The sequence below is a fragment of the Rutidosis leptorrhynchoides genome, chromosome 4 (assembly GCF_046630445.1).
Source record: "Rutidosis leptorrhynchoides isolate AG116_Rl617_1_P2 chromosome 4, CSIRO_AGI_Rlap_v1, whole genome shotgun sequence".
In the NCBI taxonomy this organism is placed as follows: Eukaryota; Viridiplantae; Streptophyta; class Magnoliopsida; order Asterales; family Asteraceae; genus Rutidosis; species Rutidosis leptorrhynchoides.
The window spans coordinates 534,113,865-534,134,734 of record NC_092336.1 but is presented as its reverse complement, the minus strand read 5'-3'; the positions used below and the strand labels follow the sequence as shown (position 1 = coordinate 534,134,734).

Sequence of the window (20,870 nt, the reverse complement as noted above, 5' to 3'; positions counted from 1 at the left end):
GGTTGATATATAAAATTAATACACAAAATTAAATATTTTAAATATGTTAATAAAAAAAAAAAATTATAAGAGTATATATATGTTTATAAAAGTAAAATAAAGATTATCAGAAGAATTATAGCCCAAAATTTTGCTAAATATGAATATACGACAATAGTCAAAGTCAAAACAATCAACTAAGCTGGGGCCCAACCCACCGATGCTTTCAACATCTATAAAGCATCACTTCCCTCTCATATGTGTTCCTACAAACAATATTTCAATTATAAAAAAACAATTCATTGAATCGAAGATCACAGAGCCTGAAAATGGGAGATATACAAAAGAAAATAAATCTACTGACCCCTTACAAAATGGGTAAATTCGAGCTTTCTCACAGGTATTATTATCATTCATCCTTTTGTTTTCTAGTTTATGTAATTAGGGATTTTGTGATGGTGTAGTTTGGGATGTTCGGATCAAAACGTGTAAGTTGTCAGGGACACGCTAACCCTGTGTGCCGTAGCACCCACCAATCTCACCCCGAAAGAGACCTGTGCCGGCAAAGTACCTCCTCCCAGGTACCACAGTGACGGCAAGGCGATTTTTACCCCAGCTAGCTAGACCCCGAAACACTTCACAAATTTCCCCCCGGAGGGAGAAATAATTCCATGCGGGGCGCCCAGACTGAGAATCGAACTTGCGCCTTTCTTCGGATCAAAGCTTCCCCCACTGTGGGCCCAGGGATCAAAGGCATCGGGTACCACTGAGCTATAAGCTCGTTGGTGTAGTTTGGGATGTTGCTCACAACTGTTTGATACTCAACATGTATGTTTTTATTTTTCAAACAAATTGAATTCTTGCTTGAAATTATCACGATTTATTTTGGACATGTTTCTGCTCGATCTAGCAATGAATCGCAATCAAACAAACACTCGATCTAACAGCTCAAGCTTAAAATAGAGTTATGGAACCAAATGATTTTATTACAACCGAAATTGAATGTGAGAATTATAGAGAGAATCTTTTGCAATTGGAAAACTGAAATGAACAAAACAACTAACTAATCTTTTTAAGCACTAATCTTTTAACAACTTTAGGCGGGAAAGTTAGTTGGACTAGAATTTAATCTGTTAAAACGCACGTGCCCTGCAGCTGCCATTTGTTATCACGTGCAAGTCATGTGATCTCGTAACAGGATTGCTGAAGATCTAGACAGTAGAGTAATTATTTTAAGGCTTGATTTAGTGAGCTCCAATTAGCCACCGATCTTCTCTTTATTATTGTTTAGTTAATTATGTATGTATTCCCAAATAATGATTTTAAGTCGGCCACTTAAAAAAAAAAAAAATGGAATTTTGAGTTGCAAAAGAAAAACCTCATTTGTTGTGAGTTCAAGTTGAAATAGTTAATATTTGATAGTCTAATTCTGATTGTACTAAGAACATAAGAAGCTTGTTGCTTGTTTCATCATTTGCGAATTTGTAAAGTCTTCATAATATTAAAATGGTCTGATTCATATCTATAAATGAATACAGAGTTGTTTTAGCACCTTTAACAAGGCAAAGATCTTATGGAAATGTTCCTCAACCACATGCTATCTTATATTACTCGCAAAGAACAACGAAAGGAGGCCTTCTTATTACCGAAGCCACTGGAGTTTCAGATACTGCCCAAGGGTATGTATATATATGACCTTTGGTCTTTAATCATTATTTCAAAGGGGATGATACCTACACAACCAAAATTATCCATAAGGCACTAAACATGTATTCTAATGTTGTACTGTACATCATTCTAAAGCAGTTTTAGTGGTGTATCGATGAAATTTTGTGGTGTAATCAAATATCCGTGAAAATCGAAATGTTTTCCATTATTGGCAATCAAAAAAGATAAAATAGCTATTTGTCCATTGTCTGCTACATATTAAGCCCTTGTATATAAAATTTATCTTTTTTATGGCCATTAATTGAGGACTATTAAGACATTTGACTAGTAATTTAAACTATTTCTCTTCGGCTAAATATTGTGTTGTTACCCATGAAGCGTTTACCTTTCTTGGTAACATTCAGAAGCTAAAATTATATATGCGTATTTCGCTCACCATTGGTTACGAGTCACAAGTTATTCGTACTTTGTAATTAATTCAGGGTATTCAGGACATTTAGCTAATGGTGATAGGTAATTTCTAGAGTAATGTGCTTGGTTAAACATTCCATTGTTCCTTAGAATGATGCAGTTTTTTTTTTTTAAATACTTTTGTCTTGTTAAGGTATCCGGAGACACCAGGTATATGGACAAAGGAACAAGTTGAAGCATGGAAACCAATTGTCGATGCTGTTCATGCTAAAGGCGGAATCTTTTTTTGTCAAATTTGGCATGTCGGAAGGGTTTCAAATACGGGTATTAACAACGTTTAAACATAATTGGGGATGCTTTCTTCAGTATATAGATATATAGATATATAGATTTGCAACGATTTACTATGTCGCCCATTAACTCTGCTTGCTTTTAGTCAAAATCTTGAAATGCTTCATCTGTTGAATAGGTTTTCAACCAAATGGACAAGCACCAATATCTCCATCGAACAAACAATTACCATCTCAAGTACGATCCAACGGCATTGATATCGCACAATTTACACCTCCGAGGAAGTTAAATACAGAGGAAGTTCCTCTTGTTGTTAATGATTTTCGACTTGCTGCAAGAAATGCAATTGAAGCTGGTAAGTATTACTAATATCTAGAATACTGTTTAGATCTTTTTTATTGTTAAAGTTTCAGTAAATGAAAAAGTTGTAATTTTTTTGGTGGTGAAAATTATAGGTTTTGATGGAGTTGAGATCCATGGGGCCCACGGTTATCTAGTTGACCAATTCTTGAAAGACGAAGTAAACGACAGGACAGATCAGTATGGTGGCTCTCTAGAGAATCGTTGCAGATTCGCTCTAGAAATAGTTGATGCGGTTGTTAACGAAATAGGAGCAGACAAAGTTGGGATAAGATTATCCCCATTTGCAAATTATATGGAATCGGGTGACTCGAATCCAAAAGCGTTAGGCCTTTACATGGCTCAATCGCTGAATGCATATAAGATTCTATACTGTCATATGGTAGAACCAAGGATGAAAGCTTTAGGTGAAAAAGTTGAGTGCCCCAATAGTCTTGTGCCTATGAGAAAAACATTCAAAGGGACTTTTATTTCGGCCGGAGGGTATGATATGGAAGATGGAAACAATGCATTGGCTGAAAACCGAACAGATCTTGTTGCTTATGGTCGTCTGTTTTTGGCGAATCCGGATTTGCCAAAAAGATTTGAGCTAAATGCTCCTCTTAACAAGTACAATAGGGAGACATTTTATATTCTTGATCCTGTTATTGGCTACACTGATTATCCGTTTCTTGAAACGACGGCGTAAATCCATTAGAGTTGATGGTGACTCGAAAGCGAATAAAGACCGCATAAGAATTTGAAGGTAAGTTCTGGTGGTGTATGTCATAGATCAGTTAGGAGGGTCTTAACTCTTCAACTCTGAAGTAATATATATACTCATTATTATTCATAGAAGTTATGTTGGCTATTTGCAAATAGCAATAAATTGTATTTTAGTATTTTACTTTGTTATGCATCTCATGGTGTTTCACAACAACTACTCGTTATTATTATTCATTCATGTATTCAAATAGTAATACCTTTATCTTATTTAAACTATTTGAAAGGGCGTAAGTTGCTTTTAACCTCAGCTTTAAGATGTGCTTGATAACTGTTCAGTCTTTATATTTTAACTGAAATAGTCTCTTTACTCATGTTAGCTGTCTATAATTTACCTAGAGATATCATCTTCGATGCGATTAAGAAATGTTGTTGTTTTTATAAGTATTTTGACTTAGTGGATTATGGCCCATGTTTATATTTGTTAGAAATTTAGTGTAATTGAGGGATTTAATCTATACTTGTAAATGGGTTAGGAGGTACGGAGTGTACACCCATTAAGTGATAGATTGCCCGGACCCGAAAATGGTTTTCCATTATCACAAATTTGAGTGATTACGGAAGTATTATTCTTGCACTAGGTGGAAATAAAACAAACAACTTTATGAAAAGGATTTAATCTAGATTTCCTTGATTTGGTTGTTGGAAATAAAACAAACAACTTTATGTAAAGGATTTGTTTTAGATTTGAAAACGATTTCCTTGATTTGGATGTTTGAAATAAAACAAACAACTTTATGTAAATGATTTGTTTTAGATTTGAAAACGATTTCCTTGATTAGGATGTTTGAAATAAAACAAACAACTTTATGTAAAGGATTTGTTTTAGATTTGAAAACGAAATTAGTTAGTGAAACATCTCCATCGTGGAATAATACTTGTTTTTGGGTGCCTATAAATAGAGACTATCATTTATGAGAATAAGATATACGAAAAACACCTTAATACTCTTATGCAAAAGAGTTCTTGTTTACTGCCAATAACAAGAACTAATCTCTGTCTTATCCCAAAGTGATATTCGTGTAACCCAGGCAATAAGGGTCGAATAATTACTTTCGGAAAGTGATACCACGATTCAGTGATTTATCCGGCTATCGATTATTTTACCCTACACAAAATCTCAATAAAACCTCCAACAATCGAAAGTAATTATTCGTTATAATCGATGGCGGCTACGATGAAACACATGACGGCGAATTTCTCCAAACTTGATAAGTTTGAGGGAATTGATTTTAGGAGATGGCAAAAGAAGATGCACTTCTTTCTGAGCAGCATGAGTGTGGTGTACGTACTCAGCACACCAATTCCTGAAGATCATGGTGATGATGCCACTATTGAACAAATTCGGAAAAGGTGCAAGTGGGAGAACGATGACTACATCGCTAGAGGTTTAATCCTCAATGGTATGGCTGATTCCCTTTTTGATATTTACCTAAATGTTGAATCTTCTAAAGAACTATGGGACTGTTTAGAAACCAAGTATATGTCTGAGGATGCTTCTAGTAAAAAGTTCCTTGTTAGTAATTTTAATAATTACAAGATGGTCGATTCTAGACCGGTCTTGGAACAATACAATGAGCTCATTCGTATACTTGGTCAATTCACACAACATAAGATGAACATGGATGAGTCTATTCAAGTCTCAAGCATAATTGATAAACTACCTCCATCTTGGAAAGAATTTAAACATTCTTTGAAACATAAGAAGGAGGAGTTAACTCTTGTTGAGTTGGGTAGTCATCTGCGTATTGAGGAATCCCTCAGGTTGCAGGATAATGACAAGCCAAAGAGCAACGAAGTTGCTGGTACGTCTGTTGTCAATATGGTGGAACATAAAAAGTTCACTAGTAATAATGACAAAAAGGGCAAACGTAAACATCGAGGTTATAACAAGGCTAATCCGAACAAGAAGTCTAAATTGACTTGTTGGAAGTGTGGTAAAACTGGACACATAAAAAAGGATTGCAAGGTTATTTTTGGTAATAATAATGCCAAAGGATCTAGCACAAGCGGTTCGGGAAATGGTTTAAACAACCACAACTCGAAAGGTCAGAATATATTTAATAATTCAAATAAGAATTATTATGTTTCATATATATCTGAGGCTTATTTTGTGCAGGATGATGATGTCGCGTGGTGGGTTGACTCGGGAGCCACCACCCATGTATGCAAGGATAGATTTTGGTTCAAGACTTACGAGTCCGTGACTGATGGATCAATTCTTCATATGGGAAATGAGTCAACAGCCTCTGTTCATGGACGTGGAAGTGTGGATTTGTGTTTTAGTTCTGGAAAAACTATTTGTTTGTTTGATGTTTTGCATGTACCACAAATAAGAAAAAATTTAGTTTCCAGTAGTGTGTTAAATTGTTGTGGTTATAAACAAGTGATTGAATCTGATAAGTTTGTTTTGTCAAAACATGGTATGTTTGTTGGTTTTGGTTATTTATGCAATAGAATGTTTAGACTTAACATTAATCACTTGAATGTTAATTTTGCTTTTATATCTACTTCTAGCATAAATAATTCTACACTTTGGCATGCTAGACTAGGACATATACACTTTAAAAGAATGCAAGATATGTCTAAAGATGGATTAATACCGGTTTTTGACATGAACAATGAAAAGTGTAAAACGTGTATGTTAACAAAGATCACTAAGAAACCATTTCAAAATGTACATCGTGATACTGAAATTTTGGAATTAATACATAGTGATTTATGTGATTTGCATGCTACTCCTACTTTAGGAAACAAGAAATATTTTGTGACTTTTATTGATGATGCTTCTAGATTTTGCTATGTTTATTTGTTACATACTAAGGATGAAGCATTAGATAAATTTAAAATATTTAAAACTGAAGTAGAATTACAACAAAAGGCTTTGATTAAAAGACTTAGAACAGATAGGGGAGGTGAATACATTGACCAATCGTATTTCCAATCCGTTGGTATTATCCATGAGACCACAGCTCCTTATACTCCACAACAAAATGGTATATCTGAAAGGAAGAATAGGGTCCTTAAGGAAATGGTTAATTCCATGTTATCCTATTCGGGTTTAAGTGAAGGATTTTGGGGGGAAGCTATGTTAACAGCTTGTTATTTGCTTAATAGAGTTCCTAACAAAAGAAACAAGATTACACCTTATGAACTTTGGAATAAAAGGAAACCTAACTTGAATTATCTTCGTGTATGGGGTTGTAGGGCGGTTGTAAGACTGCCTGATCCCAAAAAGAAAAGTTTAGGTGAAAGAGGTATAGATTGCATTTTTATTGGATATGTTGAACATTCCAAGGCATATAGGTTCTATGTAATAGAGCCTAATGAATTTGTCTCAATCAATTCTGTGATTGATTCAAGGGATGCAATCTTTGATGAAAATCGATTTTCATCTATACCTAGACCAAAGGATATGATTCCAAGTAACAATGGAATCAATAAGGATTGTAATGATGAAGTCTCTGAAAAGGCTGTTGATCAGTCACTTGAGCTTCGGAAAAGCAAAAGAGAAAGGAAACCTAAATCATTCGGACCAGATTTTCAACTATACTTAGTTGAAGGTTCTAGGGATGATGTTTCTACCCAATATTCATATTGTTTCAATGTTGATGATGATCCTAAAACATATGATGAAGCAATGAGGTCTCAGGATGTTGCATTCTGGAAAGAGGCAATTAATGATGAGATGGATTCCATCATGGGCAATAACACTTGGGTGTTAGCTGATCTACCTCCCGGTTGCAAACCTTTGGGTTGCAAATGGATCTTCAAAAAGAAGATGAAGGTGGATGGAACTATTGAAAAGTTCAAGGCAAGGTTAGTCATTCAAGGCTTTAGACAAAAGTCTGGAATTGACTATTTTGATACTTATGCTCCTGTGGCACGTATCACTACCATTAGACTGCTGATTGCTTTGGCTACAATTCACAATCTGGTTATTCACCAGATGGATGTGAAGACAGCATTCTTGAATGGTGATTTGGATGAGGAGGTTTATATGAACCAACCTCAGGGCTTTGTCATGCCAGGAAATGAAAGCAAGGTGTGCAAACTTGTGAAGTCCTTATATGGTTTGAAACAAGCACCTAAGCAATGGCATCAGAAGTTTGATGAAGTAGTTTTATCTAGTGGTTTTAGATTGAACCAAGCAGATAAATGTGTGTATAGCAAATTTGATGATTCTGGTAAAGGAGTTATAATTTGTCTATATGTTGATGACATGTTAATCTTTGGGACTGACCAAAGTCAAGTTGATTTAACAAAAGAATTTTTGTCATCAAAGTTCTCCATGAAAGATATGGGGGAGGCTGACGTTATCCTTGGTATTAGGATCAAACGTGAAAGCAAAGGAATTTCAATTTCTCAATCTCATTATATTGAGAAGGTGTTGAGAAAGTTTAATTGCTTTGAATGTACTCCTGTGAGTACACCTGTTGATCCAAGTGAGAAGCTTATGCCTAACCAAGGTAAAGCTGTATCACAACTTGAGTATTCTCAGGTGATTGGCTGTTTGATGTACGCCATGACATGTACAAGGCCAGATATTGCTTTTGCTGTGGGAAAACTGAGTAGATATACTAGTAATCCTAGTACTCATCACTGGCAAGCAATTAGGCGGGTACTGAAGTATTTAAAGAAAACTATGGCATATAGTTTATCTTACAGTGGATTTCCTTCTGTAATAGAAGGATATTCTGATGCGAGTTGGATAACCAATATTGAAGATCATTCTTCAACGAGTGGTTGGGTGTTCTTGCTTGGGGGAGGTGCTATTTCATGGGCTTCTAAAAAGCAGACATGTATTACCAACTCAACGATGGAATCTGAGTTTGTTGCTTTAGCTGCTGCTGGTAAAGAAGCAGAATGGCTTAGAAACTTGATCCATGAGATACCATTATGGCCTAAACCTATAGCACCCATGTCTATCCATTGTGATAGTGCTGCGACATTGGCAAAAGCTTATAGCCAGATGTACAATGGAAAGTCTAGACACTTAGGTGTCAGACATAGTATGATTCGTGAACTCATCATGAATGGGGTGATTTCTATAGTGTTCGTAAGGTCACAACAGAATTTAGCTGATCACTTGACGAAGGGATTGGCAAGAGACTTGGTTGACAAGTCTGCTGTGGGGATGGGTTTAAAGTCCACATAAATTTCTAATTATAAGATACCCAATTCCCTTCTGATGAAAATTAGAAGTTGAATTCAATGCGGAAGGCTTATACTTAGAAATTTGGAGTACATAAATTTTATATCATCCCAAGGTAAGGTATGTACTCGGACCTGCTGAAGGTCAGGTTGAAGTCTAGCTTCTTAATAGTTCATTTGAAAAAGTGCAAGAGCAGGTGCATGACTGAAGTGAACTACCTATGTGAATGTGAAGTTTTGCCGCTTCAACAAAGCTTGGACTTTTAGCTTTGGATACATTCATGAAAGGATATGGACACATGGCTTGTAAAGTGTCAGGATAGCTTTAGAGTATTTGAAAACTTATGTGTATGTTATTTTCAGTTATTCAAAATGGGTTGAAGGGTTCAATTCTTAGAACACCCTGATTCTCGAATATTTGGAATGTGTAATGTACTAAGGTGAAAATTCAATCTTCAAGATATTTTCATTTATGCATGAGTTTTTGTTTTAATTTGTTTAATTCTCATGAAACGAATTGCACTAAATTGGGGAGGATTGTTAGAAATTTAGTGTAATTGAGGGATTTAATCTATACTTGTAAATGGGTTAGGAGGTACGGAGTGTACACCCATTAAGTGATAGATTGCCCGGACCCGAAAATGGTTTTCCATTATCACAAATTTGAGTGATTACGGAAGTATTATTCTTGCACTAGGTGGAAATAAAACAAACAACTTTATGAAAAGGATTTAATCTAGATTTCCTTGATTTGGTTGTTGGAAATAAAACAAACAACTTTATGTAAAGGATTTGTTTTAGATTTGAAAACGATTTCCTTGATTTGGATGTTTGAAATAAAACAAACAACTTTATGTAAATGATTTGTTTTAGATTTGAAAACGATTTCCTTGATTAGGATGTTTGAAATAAAACAAACAACTTTATGTAAAGGATTTGTTTTAGATTTGAAAACGAAATTAGTTAGTGAAACATCTCCATCGTGGAATAATACTTGTTTTTGGGTGCCTATAAATAGAGACTATCATTTATGAGAATAAGATATACGAAAAACACCTTAATACTCTTATGCAAAAGAGTTCTTGTTTACTGCCAATAACAAGAACTAATCTCTGTCTTATCCCAAAGTGATATTCGTGTAACCCAGGCAATAAGGGTCGAATAATTACTTTCGGAAAGTGATACCACGATTCAGTGATTTATCCGGCTATCGATTATTTTACCCTACACAAAATCTCAATAAAACCTCCAACAATATTATTATTATTATTATTATTATTATTATTATTATTATTATTATTATTATTATTATTATTATTATTATTATTATTATTATTATTATTATTATTATTATTATTATTATTATTATGATCATCATCATCATCGTCATCATCATCATCATCGTCGTCATCATCATCATCATCATCATCATCATCATCATCATTATTATTATTATTATTATTATTATTATTATTATTATTATTATTATTATTATTATTATTATTATTACTACCACTACTAGCTTAAGACCCGCAGAAAATGCGGGTTTCGGCAATAAAAATTACTAATAAATATATTATTTCTGAGCACATAAATAAAATCGTCAAAAATTGTGTATAGTAAAAAATTAAGGCAAAACATGAAGTTGAACAAAATTGTAGATATCAATTAAGTCTTATCAAAAGACCAAATATAACCGAAGTTCAAACTGTTTAAAAAAAAAAAAAGATAATTGATAACTTCACGTCAAATATGTCGTTGTAGTCTGATTTTTTTTTTTTATATAGACCATTTAAGTATTTCTTAGAGGAAGTTCCCATAGATTACTTAATGCAGCGAATTGTTTAAAGTAGTCATTTAGTGTCAACATTTAAGCAGCTGAATGATCCATTGATCCGATCTTAAATTCATATCTTTCATCCATTCAAAACTTCACATTTCAACCTCTTGAAAAAGTGCAACCCCCTTAATGAAAATTCAGTTTCTTGTAATATACACACCTAAACCGATTCTTCATTGGATTTATCCTAATTCTTCTCATAGGTACTATTGGTAACTGAACCAGTTAACGATCCAGCTGCACCAATTCTTGTCCCATAATATTGTAGTCTTTTCCAACCTTTTTCATATTCTTTAGTCACTCATGTAGACACCCACTTTTTTTAGATATTGAACCAATTAAATCCACTGTAGTTCTTTCATTTACATTTAACCCAGCCTTTTGACCAAATTATATGATATCTTTCTATTAAGGTCTTTGGGAAGAAGTGCATTGGTGGTTTAAAATTCCTTATATAGAGATAAAACATTACATTTCAAGCTCACGTAGACACATCTCAAGTTATCCCATTTTAAAAATAAACCCATAAAAATTTAAACTATTTTAGTGGTTACTTAACCACCAATTTAACTACAAATATAAGAGCCAACTTAATACACAAGCTCTTATATACTCTTCTTACATGTATCTTTTTTGTAAACTATGATATATAATATTTCCAACAATGCACAACTAAAATTAAAAAGCTTAAGGACCACATATCTCAAATAACCTGATTTAATTAGCATAAAGCTATTAAAGCTTAAACCAAAATAATCTCACACTAAGGGGGGAAAAGTAATACTTAAGGTGCATTTGTTTACCTCTTAATTAAATGGTTCGGTACTGAATATTGAACCATTCAGCATTCATCGTGTTTGTTTCTGACCTATGAATGATAGATGGTGCTGAATAGTTTAGCATTCAGTGTTGAACAATTCAGAGTTAGAAGTGTCTCTTAACCATTAAACACTTAAATGTTATGTAATATGCTCATTAAATTATATCATGAACACTTATTAAACAACTATATTGTAGCTTTTATTCATTTCAAAGGTTAATGAGGAAATTTTACATCATTCACATTATTTGTTCAAAATGATTATCAAACATGTTATTTTCATTCATAATCAACTTCATTCAGAACCTTTGAATCATTCAGAGTATGAACCATTGAGCGCTAAATCATTCAGTTTTATCAATCGCACCCTTAATAAGAAGTTTAAAGAAAACTATTACGTTTTGTAACCTCCTTTCCAAGAACCTATATAATGGGGACTGGATGAGTTTGACCAACTACATCGACCTAGCTGACCATTAAAATGTGATATATATATCCAATAAATAAAATAACACATAGAAGTAAAAGGATAAAAGTAAAAGGAGAATGACAACCTAGAGAAGTGAGCGTGGTGCAAATGGTTTGAGCAACCATGGTAATATCTTTACTAACAAAGACCATATAACATAGATAGGTACAAACAACTGAAAAGACATCAACTCAACAATATTAATCCATAATTCCACAAGTTGTAAAAGAATACTTTAAGTTACACCATTTGATAAACAACTCAAAAAACAATAAAGTGTTCAAGTTTTCAGAAAAACAACTCAACAACCAATTATTTAATGCCATTCCTTCTCAAAAACCCACACGATTTTCATATATTTTTATATGACTCAAATCTCCATACAAAACTTTAAACATATTAGACTTGTTTGTAAAGAAAATCTCTGGTTAGGTTTGACTATTAGTTCAAAGTTGTATTAATGTGTGTATTAAATACCTGCTTGCATGCTCAATGATAGCATTTTATCATTTGCTTCATGAGCTTGTAGTTCTTTCATCCTCTATCTTATTGCAAGTACTACATCTTTTACACATAATTTAAAGCAAACAATAAAAATGAAAAGCAAAAACATCTTCTAACAACGATACCAACAATATTATAAGAGTAAATCGATAATATATTGACAATATACTTGCTTGTGCAACTGAAGACACTCACCAAATACAGTTCTTAAAGCTTGTGGCTTATCCATATACCGTATAATAATTAAGATAAATAAAGATTCAGAAGTACTTAACGAATCTGTTTTTTCAAAATGGGTGTTAACTCGGAACAAAAGCAAAACATTATGTCGACTCACGGAATTCGTGGAATGTATAAGCCACAAAGATGCATGAGGAAATCGTATTGTATATATACATGAAATATAGGTACATATATAATACTGTAACAACGAAGTATTTGTGATTAACTCAACCTATTTTGCCACATATGGTATCTGTCGCATAAGGTTTCTCCCTAAACTTACAACATCTCATTTAACTAATAGAATCGAGAATTGGAATATGACAATACAATAATTAAGTGTTTCAAGCTACAATACATACAATTAACTTAAATAAACAAACCCAACATAAGGCAACTCTTATAATTTGATCAATAAACAAACACATTATGAAACTGTTAGGACAAGAGTTACAAATGTGATTATGGTTCAGAAACAAATAATTAGATGTTTATCTATAGATCAAATTCTGACTATCAACATTTACATCTAAACACACCGTAAATGGTAAATCAAGTCCTACTTGGGGTAAATAACAGTGAACATGAGAGACTCAAGACCTAATGTCTATTACTAACTACTTAGAATAATGAGTAAGATTCTGCCAGTGAACCTAAATGTTTCTTTGTAAATCAAGTTTTGTTCCCTTATTGCACATACGGCCCGTGAAACATCCTGCATATCACATATAAGTATTGTTCATAAAGTCAATAAAACAACTTACTGTATTTAACCCTGGTGCCCATCCTGCTAGCATCTGCAATAAATTTAAGAATTGTGCATGGAGTGAACACATACCGAAAAGATCAATTGAAAAAATGTAGTAACATATTAAAATACCCTAAGTTCCTTCCTAGAAGCTGATATTTGACCAGAATAAGTTTCCAGGTATGAAAAAGATATTAAGATTTGTTAAAGACTAAATAAAATATCTTTAATTAAGGAATAGAATTAAAAAGCTTCATGTTCTGACCATGACAGATGCACGAACCACAGGATGAGTGTCCTTATAATACCCGATTACAAATGGATTGTGCATAAAATGATAAAATGTTAATAAAAAGTAACTTAATGTTTCAGGTAAACCTTGGTTATAGTCCAGTGTGTTTGTACCGTTAGTCGACCTGTTTTAGAACACCAGAGTATATTGATGGTTTTTATTTACTGATAATGTACTAAACATATGCACACATCTACAGAAGAGAACAAAGATAAAAAGAAGGTACATGATATAAACCATTATTTGAAGGTTTCTAGTACCATAAAATAATCTAGCATCTGATCTCTTATCGGCATTGAAGCCGAAATCTATTAAAGATCAAATGGGGCTGCATGAGATACATTATCAGGAGTGAGTATAGATAGTCCTTATCACTTGTAAACAATAGATACCACCAGAAATTAGGCCTTTGTGACGAACTTGTTTGTGGGGTCCTTTTTGTCGCCACAATACACCCGCTATATGGATAAAAAAACATCACTTTTTGACTTTTTTAGTCAAAAATAAATAATGTGGCAACACGTTGCTGCAAATGTCTCCGCAAATGTAATTTAGCATTTACTTCCCTTTTCTTTCAAACAAAATAGACAGTCAAATTGTGAATATTTGATTGTGGTGGCATTTCGACATTAAGTGTCACCATAATTGATATGTCTGCTGCTGCAAATTTAGCATCTATAATCCAGTGTGTATGTACCGTGAGTCGACATGTCTACAAATGGGTCTGTTATGGCTACATTATGTCGCCGTATTAGACCCGATATGCTGTAGGAAGATGCATGAGACAAACATTTGGATATTGTAACTAAAATATAACTTAACAAATGAGACTCCCATTAGTACTAAACGATGTTCCAAGTGAGGGAAAATGATTTAATTACAATTTCACACACTATCACTTACTTTCAGGAGCTGTAGGCTTTCACTCAATCTATTATATCCGCATGTCACTCAATTCTCTTTGAAACCCTAAACAAAAGATCTGAATAAAATCTCAATCTTTCGTCAACACCTTTTTTCTACAAAAAATACTGATATACTTTGTAAGTTCTAATTCCCAATAAAGTAGTAAATCTTTTGCAAGCAAATTGACCCACCTATTTTGCCACCATAAAAAATAAACCATAACTCTTAAAGAAAGATTATAGACCTCAAATGACATGAAGAGCAGTCTGAACAACATAGTCAACATGTGGATCTTGAAGCAACTGTTCGTCAAACTGATTTGACCATCTAATCTGGCTACACATTTGTAGCCCACGTGGCTGCTGAACTTTAGAGTCAAGTGATTTACATAATTACCCTCAAATTTGAAGGTTGGTTTAGACATGGTTGAGGGAATCCAGAGCACGAGAATGTACTAAAAAACATAATTTCTACTTTTCAAGTTGAACATTAGCTTTATTAAAGACTGTAAAAAAATCAAAAAATAAAATAAAAATAAGGTAAAGTAAAAACGGTTCACACGTACAACTTGATTAACCTAAACATGACCAACATAAGGAAGCCCATAAACCATTCAATAAAAAGGCTAATTTATTAATAAAAGAAAATATCTTAGGGCCATTTAAGTCTTCCAGTATAATATTAAAAAAATTACTCCCATCACTTCCGAGAACTTACTATACATCCTTCCTTTTTACGGTCACGGGATAACCCGTTCAGATTGCATACATCTAAGTAAAAATACTCTCTCTTCCAGGGTAGCACCTTATCAGTTTACCCTCTTTTACTGTCCCTAAATTATTAATTACTTCCAAGAAGAGACGCATAGAGTTGATCAAACATCCCAGTTTTGCCCCATAATAAACTTATTGGCAACAAAGCATTAAATAAGTACTCTTTAGCAAAATTAAACGGGACAAAAAGCCATTTTGTTAGAAACAAAATGTTGCAATGATAAGCATCTAATTTAGAGTTTAGAACTCACCACATCTGTCTATCACTGCCATTTTGTATAGAATTGCCATTTTCCTGCAAAAAAAAAAAAGTTGAACTTCAAAACCTTAATAGCAATAACGGTATACTTTTCATCAACCGCATTTTTTAAGACAAATGTAAGTCACATATATTAGTGTGTACCCAGCACCAAGGTGACAAAAATCGAATTTACTAATGTTCCAAATAATAGTTAAGGGCTTTACCTAGATGTGATAAATGAATAAGAACATCGCAGTTAGCTAATTGCTAAAAATTATGTTCACATTTCTTAATAATAATGTTGAAACATAATAATAATAATAAATAATAAATTCTTCACCAAACAACATGAATATATGTGTAACATACCTAATACCTTCTAACTTCAGATATTAAACTTTATGCCAACACAAACTCTAATGAACATCATTCCTTTTCTGCTTCCACACACTAAACATTATTCTGTTATACAATCAATATGTCATAAACGTAACAATTTTGACCCAATTAGCTACTAAAGGCTTGATACGTGATGTTTTGTCTATCATTATTCAAACATATGAAACAGAAAACTATTTTATGAGTGATGTTGCAATATCTTGCCCCACGTAATATTAGTCACAAAAAATCGTTAAACAATAATTACGTTTACTTGAGAGTATATAATAAAACAGAACCATTAACTTTTATAGTATTATGAATCTCCACCACCCCGTTCTCAATGGCTTGATCAACAACTTCTTCATTTTAATCGTCATTCCCTTCAACATCTCACTGAATAGGTCAGAAACTCACTATTTATTCTATTTTAGAACTGCAGGTGGGGTCATCAGTTGGTATGCCCCTTCAAATTATTGGGTAGGGCGAGTAAGTCATGGTACACAATTGTATTGCTTCTTAATGGTGTAGATTCTGCAAATACTATAGCTAAATCACTGAAACACTGCACAATGACAATACAAACATAAACTCGAAAATAATTAATGATACCTATAACTAAACTGATACATCAAGTAAACTTGAGGTGAGAGGCATTCTTAGTTTTGGCCCGAAACATGCACATGTGGACAGAAAAATGCAGCAAATAACTTTTATAAGGCTTCAATTTTGCATATTTATTTGGAACCACTATTGGATATAAGATACCTTTGTAACTATTTACAACAAATTTTATTGTGTGTGCTCGGACCACAAACAACGGTTGAATATCTGCACACTACGTAGGAATGTGTATATAAAATGAATATCCGAGCCTTAAAAGGGTATATGTGTAATCCTTCACAGCAACTCGACTTTAATCGAACCTTTAGAACTGTGCAATCTCTGAAATCTGTTTTTTCTTTATGTGATACAACAATAAGTTAATTGCACAAAGTTCTGTAAAACCTAATGATAGAAGCACAAAATCAGAGTTTGCAATGTATCAACTCAAACCCCAATTTCCGCCTACATTCATAGTCGATTCTTAAAAATCAGCGAAAAATAAATATTAGGTATACTAACAGAATTCATGTTCAAATAACAGTTGATAATTTTTATCAAAATCAACAACTTCAACAACAACCAAATTCCTGAAATATATAATATACAAAGAACTGTAATTTCAATCATGTTGTAAACAGTATATACACAGAAATTTGAAAATAATTGAATAATTACCTCTTTAACAGAATTTTGCGCTGATGAACCACAGCATACCCGTTCAACAACGGATTAACCAGACTCGATCAGTTCTGAACAATTGGAATTTAGGGCTTTGTTTGATTGTAGCGATTTTGTGTATATGGTAGGATTTTTGTGTAATCGCTATTGATTTAGGGTTTTTTTGTGAATCTGTCGATTGGATCTTTTTTTGTTTTTGTGATTCTGTCAATTTCAGGAAGTAGAGAGTTCTGCCATAATAAAATTACTGATTACGCAAAACCGTAAGTGTAACTTACAAATTTTGAAGATGGTTTTGTTTCGACAAGTACATGATCTGCAATTGAAGTTCTTTAGCAATTTGAAGAGAGAAACAATTGAGATTAGGAAACGATTAGGTTTTCTGAAAATGGGATGTATGGCGTAATGAAATTATAATAGGGTGACCCCTGTTCAGATGATTTTCTCCCGTAATTTGTTCAGAATGGAAATTAGGGTTTATGAGAATGGGGTGTATTGCGTTAATGGAATGAATGGATTGACCCCCTATTCCTAGCAGATACTCCCGTAATTTTTAATGGATCAAGGGTATGATGGGAAGTTTCATGTGAGTGAATTTAATTATAAGGTTATAGGTTGATCCAATGGTTATCAAGTAAGGGCAATGGAGGTCATTTTTTTGATCTAAGGGTCCAAATTCAATAATGCTAAAAAAGTATAACTCAATTTTTCTTTTCTTTTAATGTATAGTATAGATATAGATTATTATTATTATTATTATTATTATTATTATTATTATTATTATTATTATTATTATTATTATTATTATTATTATTATTATTACTAGCTCGTGTTATATAAGGGCCCATTCGTGTGTCTCTAGCCCATTAGGTTTGCATTATGCCTATTTATGCTTTTTTTTGTTTCCTAAGCCGATTGTAATAAAAACATTACTAGTTATCGTGGTTTAACAAGGTATCAGACAAAAACCTGTAAATCATATTTTTTGTTCCACGACACCTTCTTCAATCTGCTCCTGCTTTCCGCTATGTCTCTTCCAGGCAAGTATGACAAAATCTATATGGTAACTTCTGTCACCCATCTAATCCCAATTAAACCAGATATCACTAAACTCAACTACATACATTGGAGCACCCTCTTTCCTACCCACTGTGTAGCCTTCAATGTCAATAGCTTCTTGGATGGATCATCATTAACAGAACCCGCCAACAAAGAATAGAAAAAGGCTAATGTTGATGTCTTGGGTTGGATATTCCTTACAATATCCATATCTTTGTTGGAACGTTTGCTCAAGTTGCATCCTAAAACATCCCACGATGCTTGGCGTTTATGCAGAAGCTCTTTTACGATAATAAAAGATCCAAAACTATTGAATTGACTGCTGAATTACGTACTATCTCAATCAGTGATCAAACGGTTGTTACTTACTTCGTAACATTGATACGATTGCTGCCATGCTCCATAATCTCGGGTCAAAAATCGAAGAAGATATAGTAGTATCCTATGCTATCAATGGCCTAAATGACCGCTTCCCTCATGCTATGTATTGTTAGATGTAAAGGAAAAATTTATAAAAAAAAAGTAAGGGCAACATGGGATCACATATGGTGACATATTGTCACCATTGGTTACATTAAATGGTTCAAACATGAGATCAAGTGTCAAGATGTGGTATATATGTTCGAAGCTTATGTCTCGTTTGTGGAACATGCGACTATATTGTCAACAAATGTGACATCTTGACTTGTCCAACAAGTCCTGGAAGTTTGTTGCCTTATTTAATTTTCACTATAAATATAATCCTGATGTAACATGTACCATTGTGCACGAAAAGTATAAAGAAAAATCTCTGGTTTGCTCTCGTGGACTAAAACTCTTCTCAGTGTTTGGAGTTGGGATATAATCACGTTAAATCCTTTTGTCGTTTATGCATTTCTTTATCGTTCTTATGTTTTATTGTTGAGTCCCCAAAATAATTAAGGATTTAATTATGACAAAACAGAATTTATTTATACTAAAATGTTATGTGCAGCCAGCACAAGCTTGTTAATGTATAGTCAGCTGATATAGCTGTGTCGAGTGTTTAGTATGCTGCCTAGTCTACCAGCACAAGGTAGAGTGTATTCTTCGAATCAACATAGGATGAGTACTCAGCAAATCAAGAATATCAAGTGACTCAGCATATGAAGAACCAGTAAGTCTGGTTAACAGCATACAACACAAGACAGCCATGCTCCATTACAAGCATGGTAGTTTCCTGAGTGGTCTACATCAAGTATACTATTCAACAGAAGTCGAAGACAAAGTTGAACAGAAAAGGACACGCGTCGGCGGCTGACAAGTGACCTTACAAGACCACGTAGGAATGCAGAAGTTTAACGCATGTGCAGACATGGATTATCCTTTGTCAATGCCTAGGGAATACAACATTCTATTTGTTTAAACAAATAGTGGTGCCAAACCGAATTGGGGTGTTCCTGCAAATAGCTACCAAAGAGGAAAGAAGGGAGCACGCCTTCTTACACAATTGTCCCCTCAAGTACAGACATCCAATGTACCAGTGGACAATGGATCAATTACACGGACAATAGGACTACTATAAATTGTTGTATCCACTATTGTAACAGCTAGTGGTGTGAGTTTTATTATTTATAGTCCAAAATGTGTAATAGCTTTTAGTTTACCTCTTAGCTATAATCTAGGTAATTTGTATCAACCAACTATCATTCCGCCAAGGATAGTTGTGATTCTTTGTGATTCAATCAATAAAGAATAACCGTTGAAAATTACCTGTGACTCTATTTAATTTACATGCTTGAATACTAATCGTGTTTAACTGTTAAGTTAATTAGAAATAAATTGTATTCACCCCCCTCTACAATACTCCTGTTGTTATCAAGGGACCAACAACTGGTATCAGAGCTTCAGTCTTGATAATTAATATCTTGGATCTGAATTCTCTCATGGCTGCATATTCAAATACAGCTTACCTTGAAAATGGCTCATCCAATAGACCACCTAAATTTGATGAAGATGAGTATGAAACTTGAAAGGCAAGGTTCATGCTTCACCTTGAGTCTATTGATCCACTCATGCCTGGCATTGCCACAGATGGCCCATTTGTTCTTACTGAGACTATTTGTAGTGCTCCAGCTACAGCTGACACTCCTGCTGTTCCTGGTAGAGAGGTTATTCTCACTCCTTCTAAGTGGGATGCTGAGGATAAATGTCGTGTTGGACTTGACCCTAAAATTAGAACTCTTCTAGCTATAACTTTGCCTAACCCACTGTTCAAACTGATTAGGGGAAAAGAAAATGCTAAGCTTATGATTAACTACCTAGATGTCACCTATGAGGGTATGGGAGAGGTAAGGCAGAACAGAATGATTGCTTTGAAAAGAGAATATGAAATGTTCTTTGCCTACAAGAATGAAACCCTTAAGAAAACCTTCATTAGGTTTAACTCCTTAATAGCAGACCGGATCACTTTGAATGTCACTTATACTGAATTTGAACAAGTAAACGAATTCATTGATTCACTGCCTGCTAAATGGAAACCTGTTACTGACCCTTTAAGAACCACTCAGACCTTAAAGAACTTTAATATGTCTTCTCTCTACAGTTCCCTTTGGAATCATGAGAAGGCAGAGGCTAAATTTGAACTGAACCTGAAAGAAAACTTTAGGTCTGCCCCCACCACTTCAAAATCTTCTAAGTCAGATGATACTGCTCTTATTGCTGCTGCTAAAAAGAAAGCTCAAAAGGCTT

The 20,870-nt window shown here is 33.8% G+C and overlaps 1 protein-coding gene across 1 annotated transcript; it reads left to right on the top strand.

Annotated features, from left to right (window-relative positions):
• Positions 1-256: 256 nt before the first annotated feature.
• Positions 257-3,712, top strand: LOC139845042 (putative 12-oxophytodienoate reductase 11). The gene is made up of 5 exons (XM_071835267.1): positions 257-379; positions 1,518-1,658; positions 2,252-2,382; positions 2,528-2,704; positions 2,805-3,712. Exons 1-5 carry the CDS (start codon positions 309-311, stop codon positions 3,395-3,397), a joined length of 1,113 nt encoding a protein of 370 aa, XP_071691368.1. The 5' UTR covers positions 257-308; the 3' UTR covers positions 3,398-3,712.
• Positions 3,713-20,870: the final 17,158 nt, after the last annotated feature.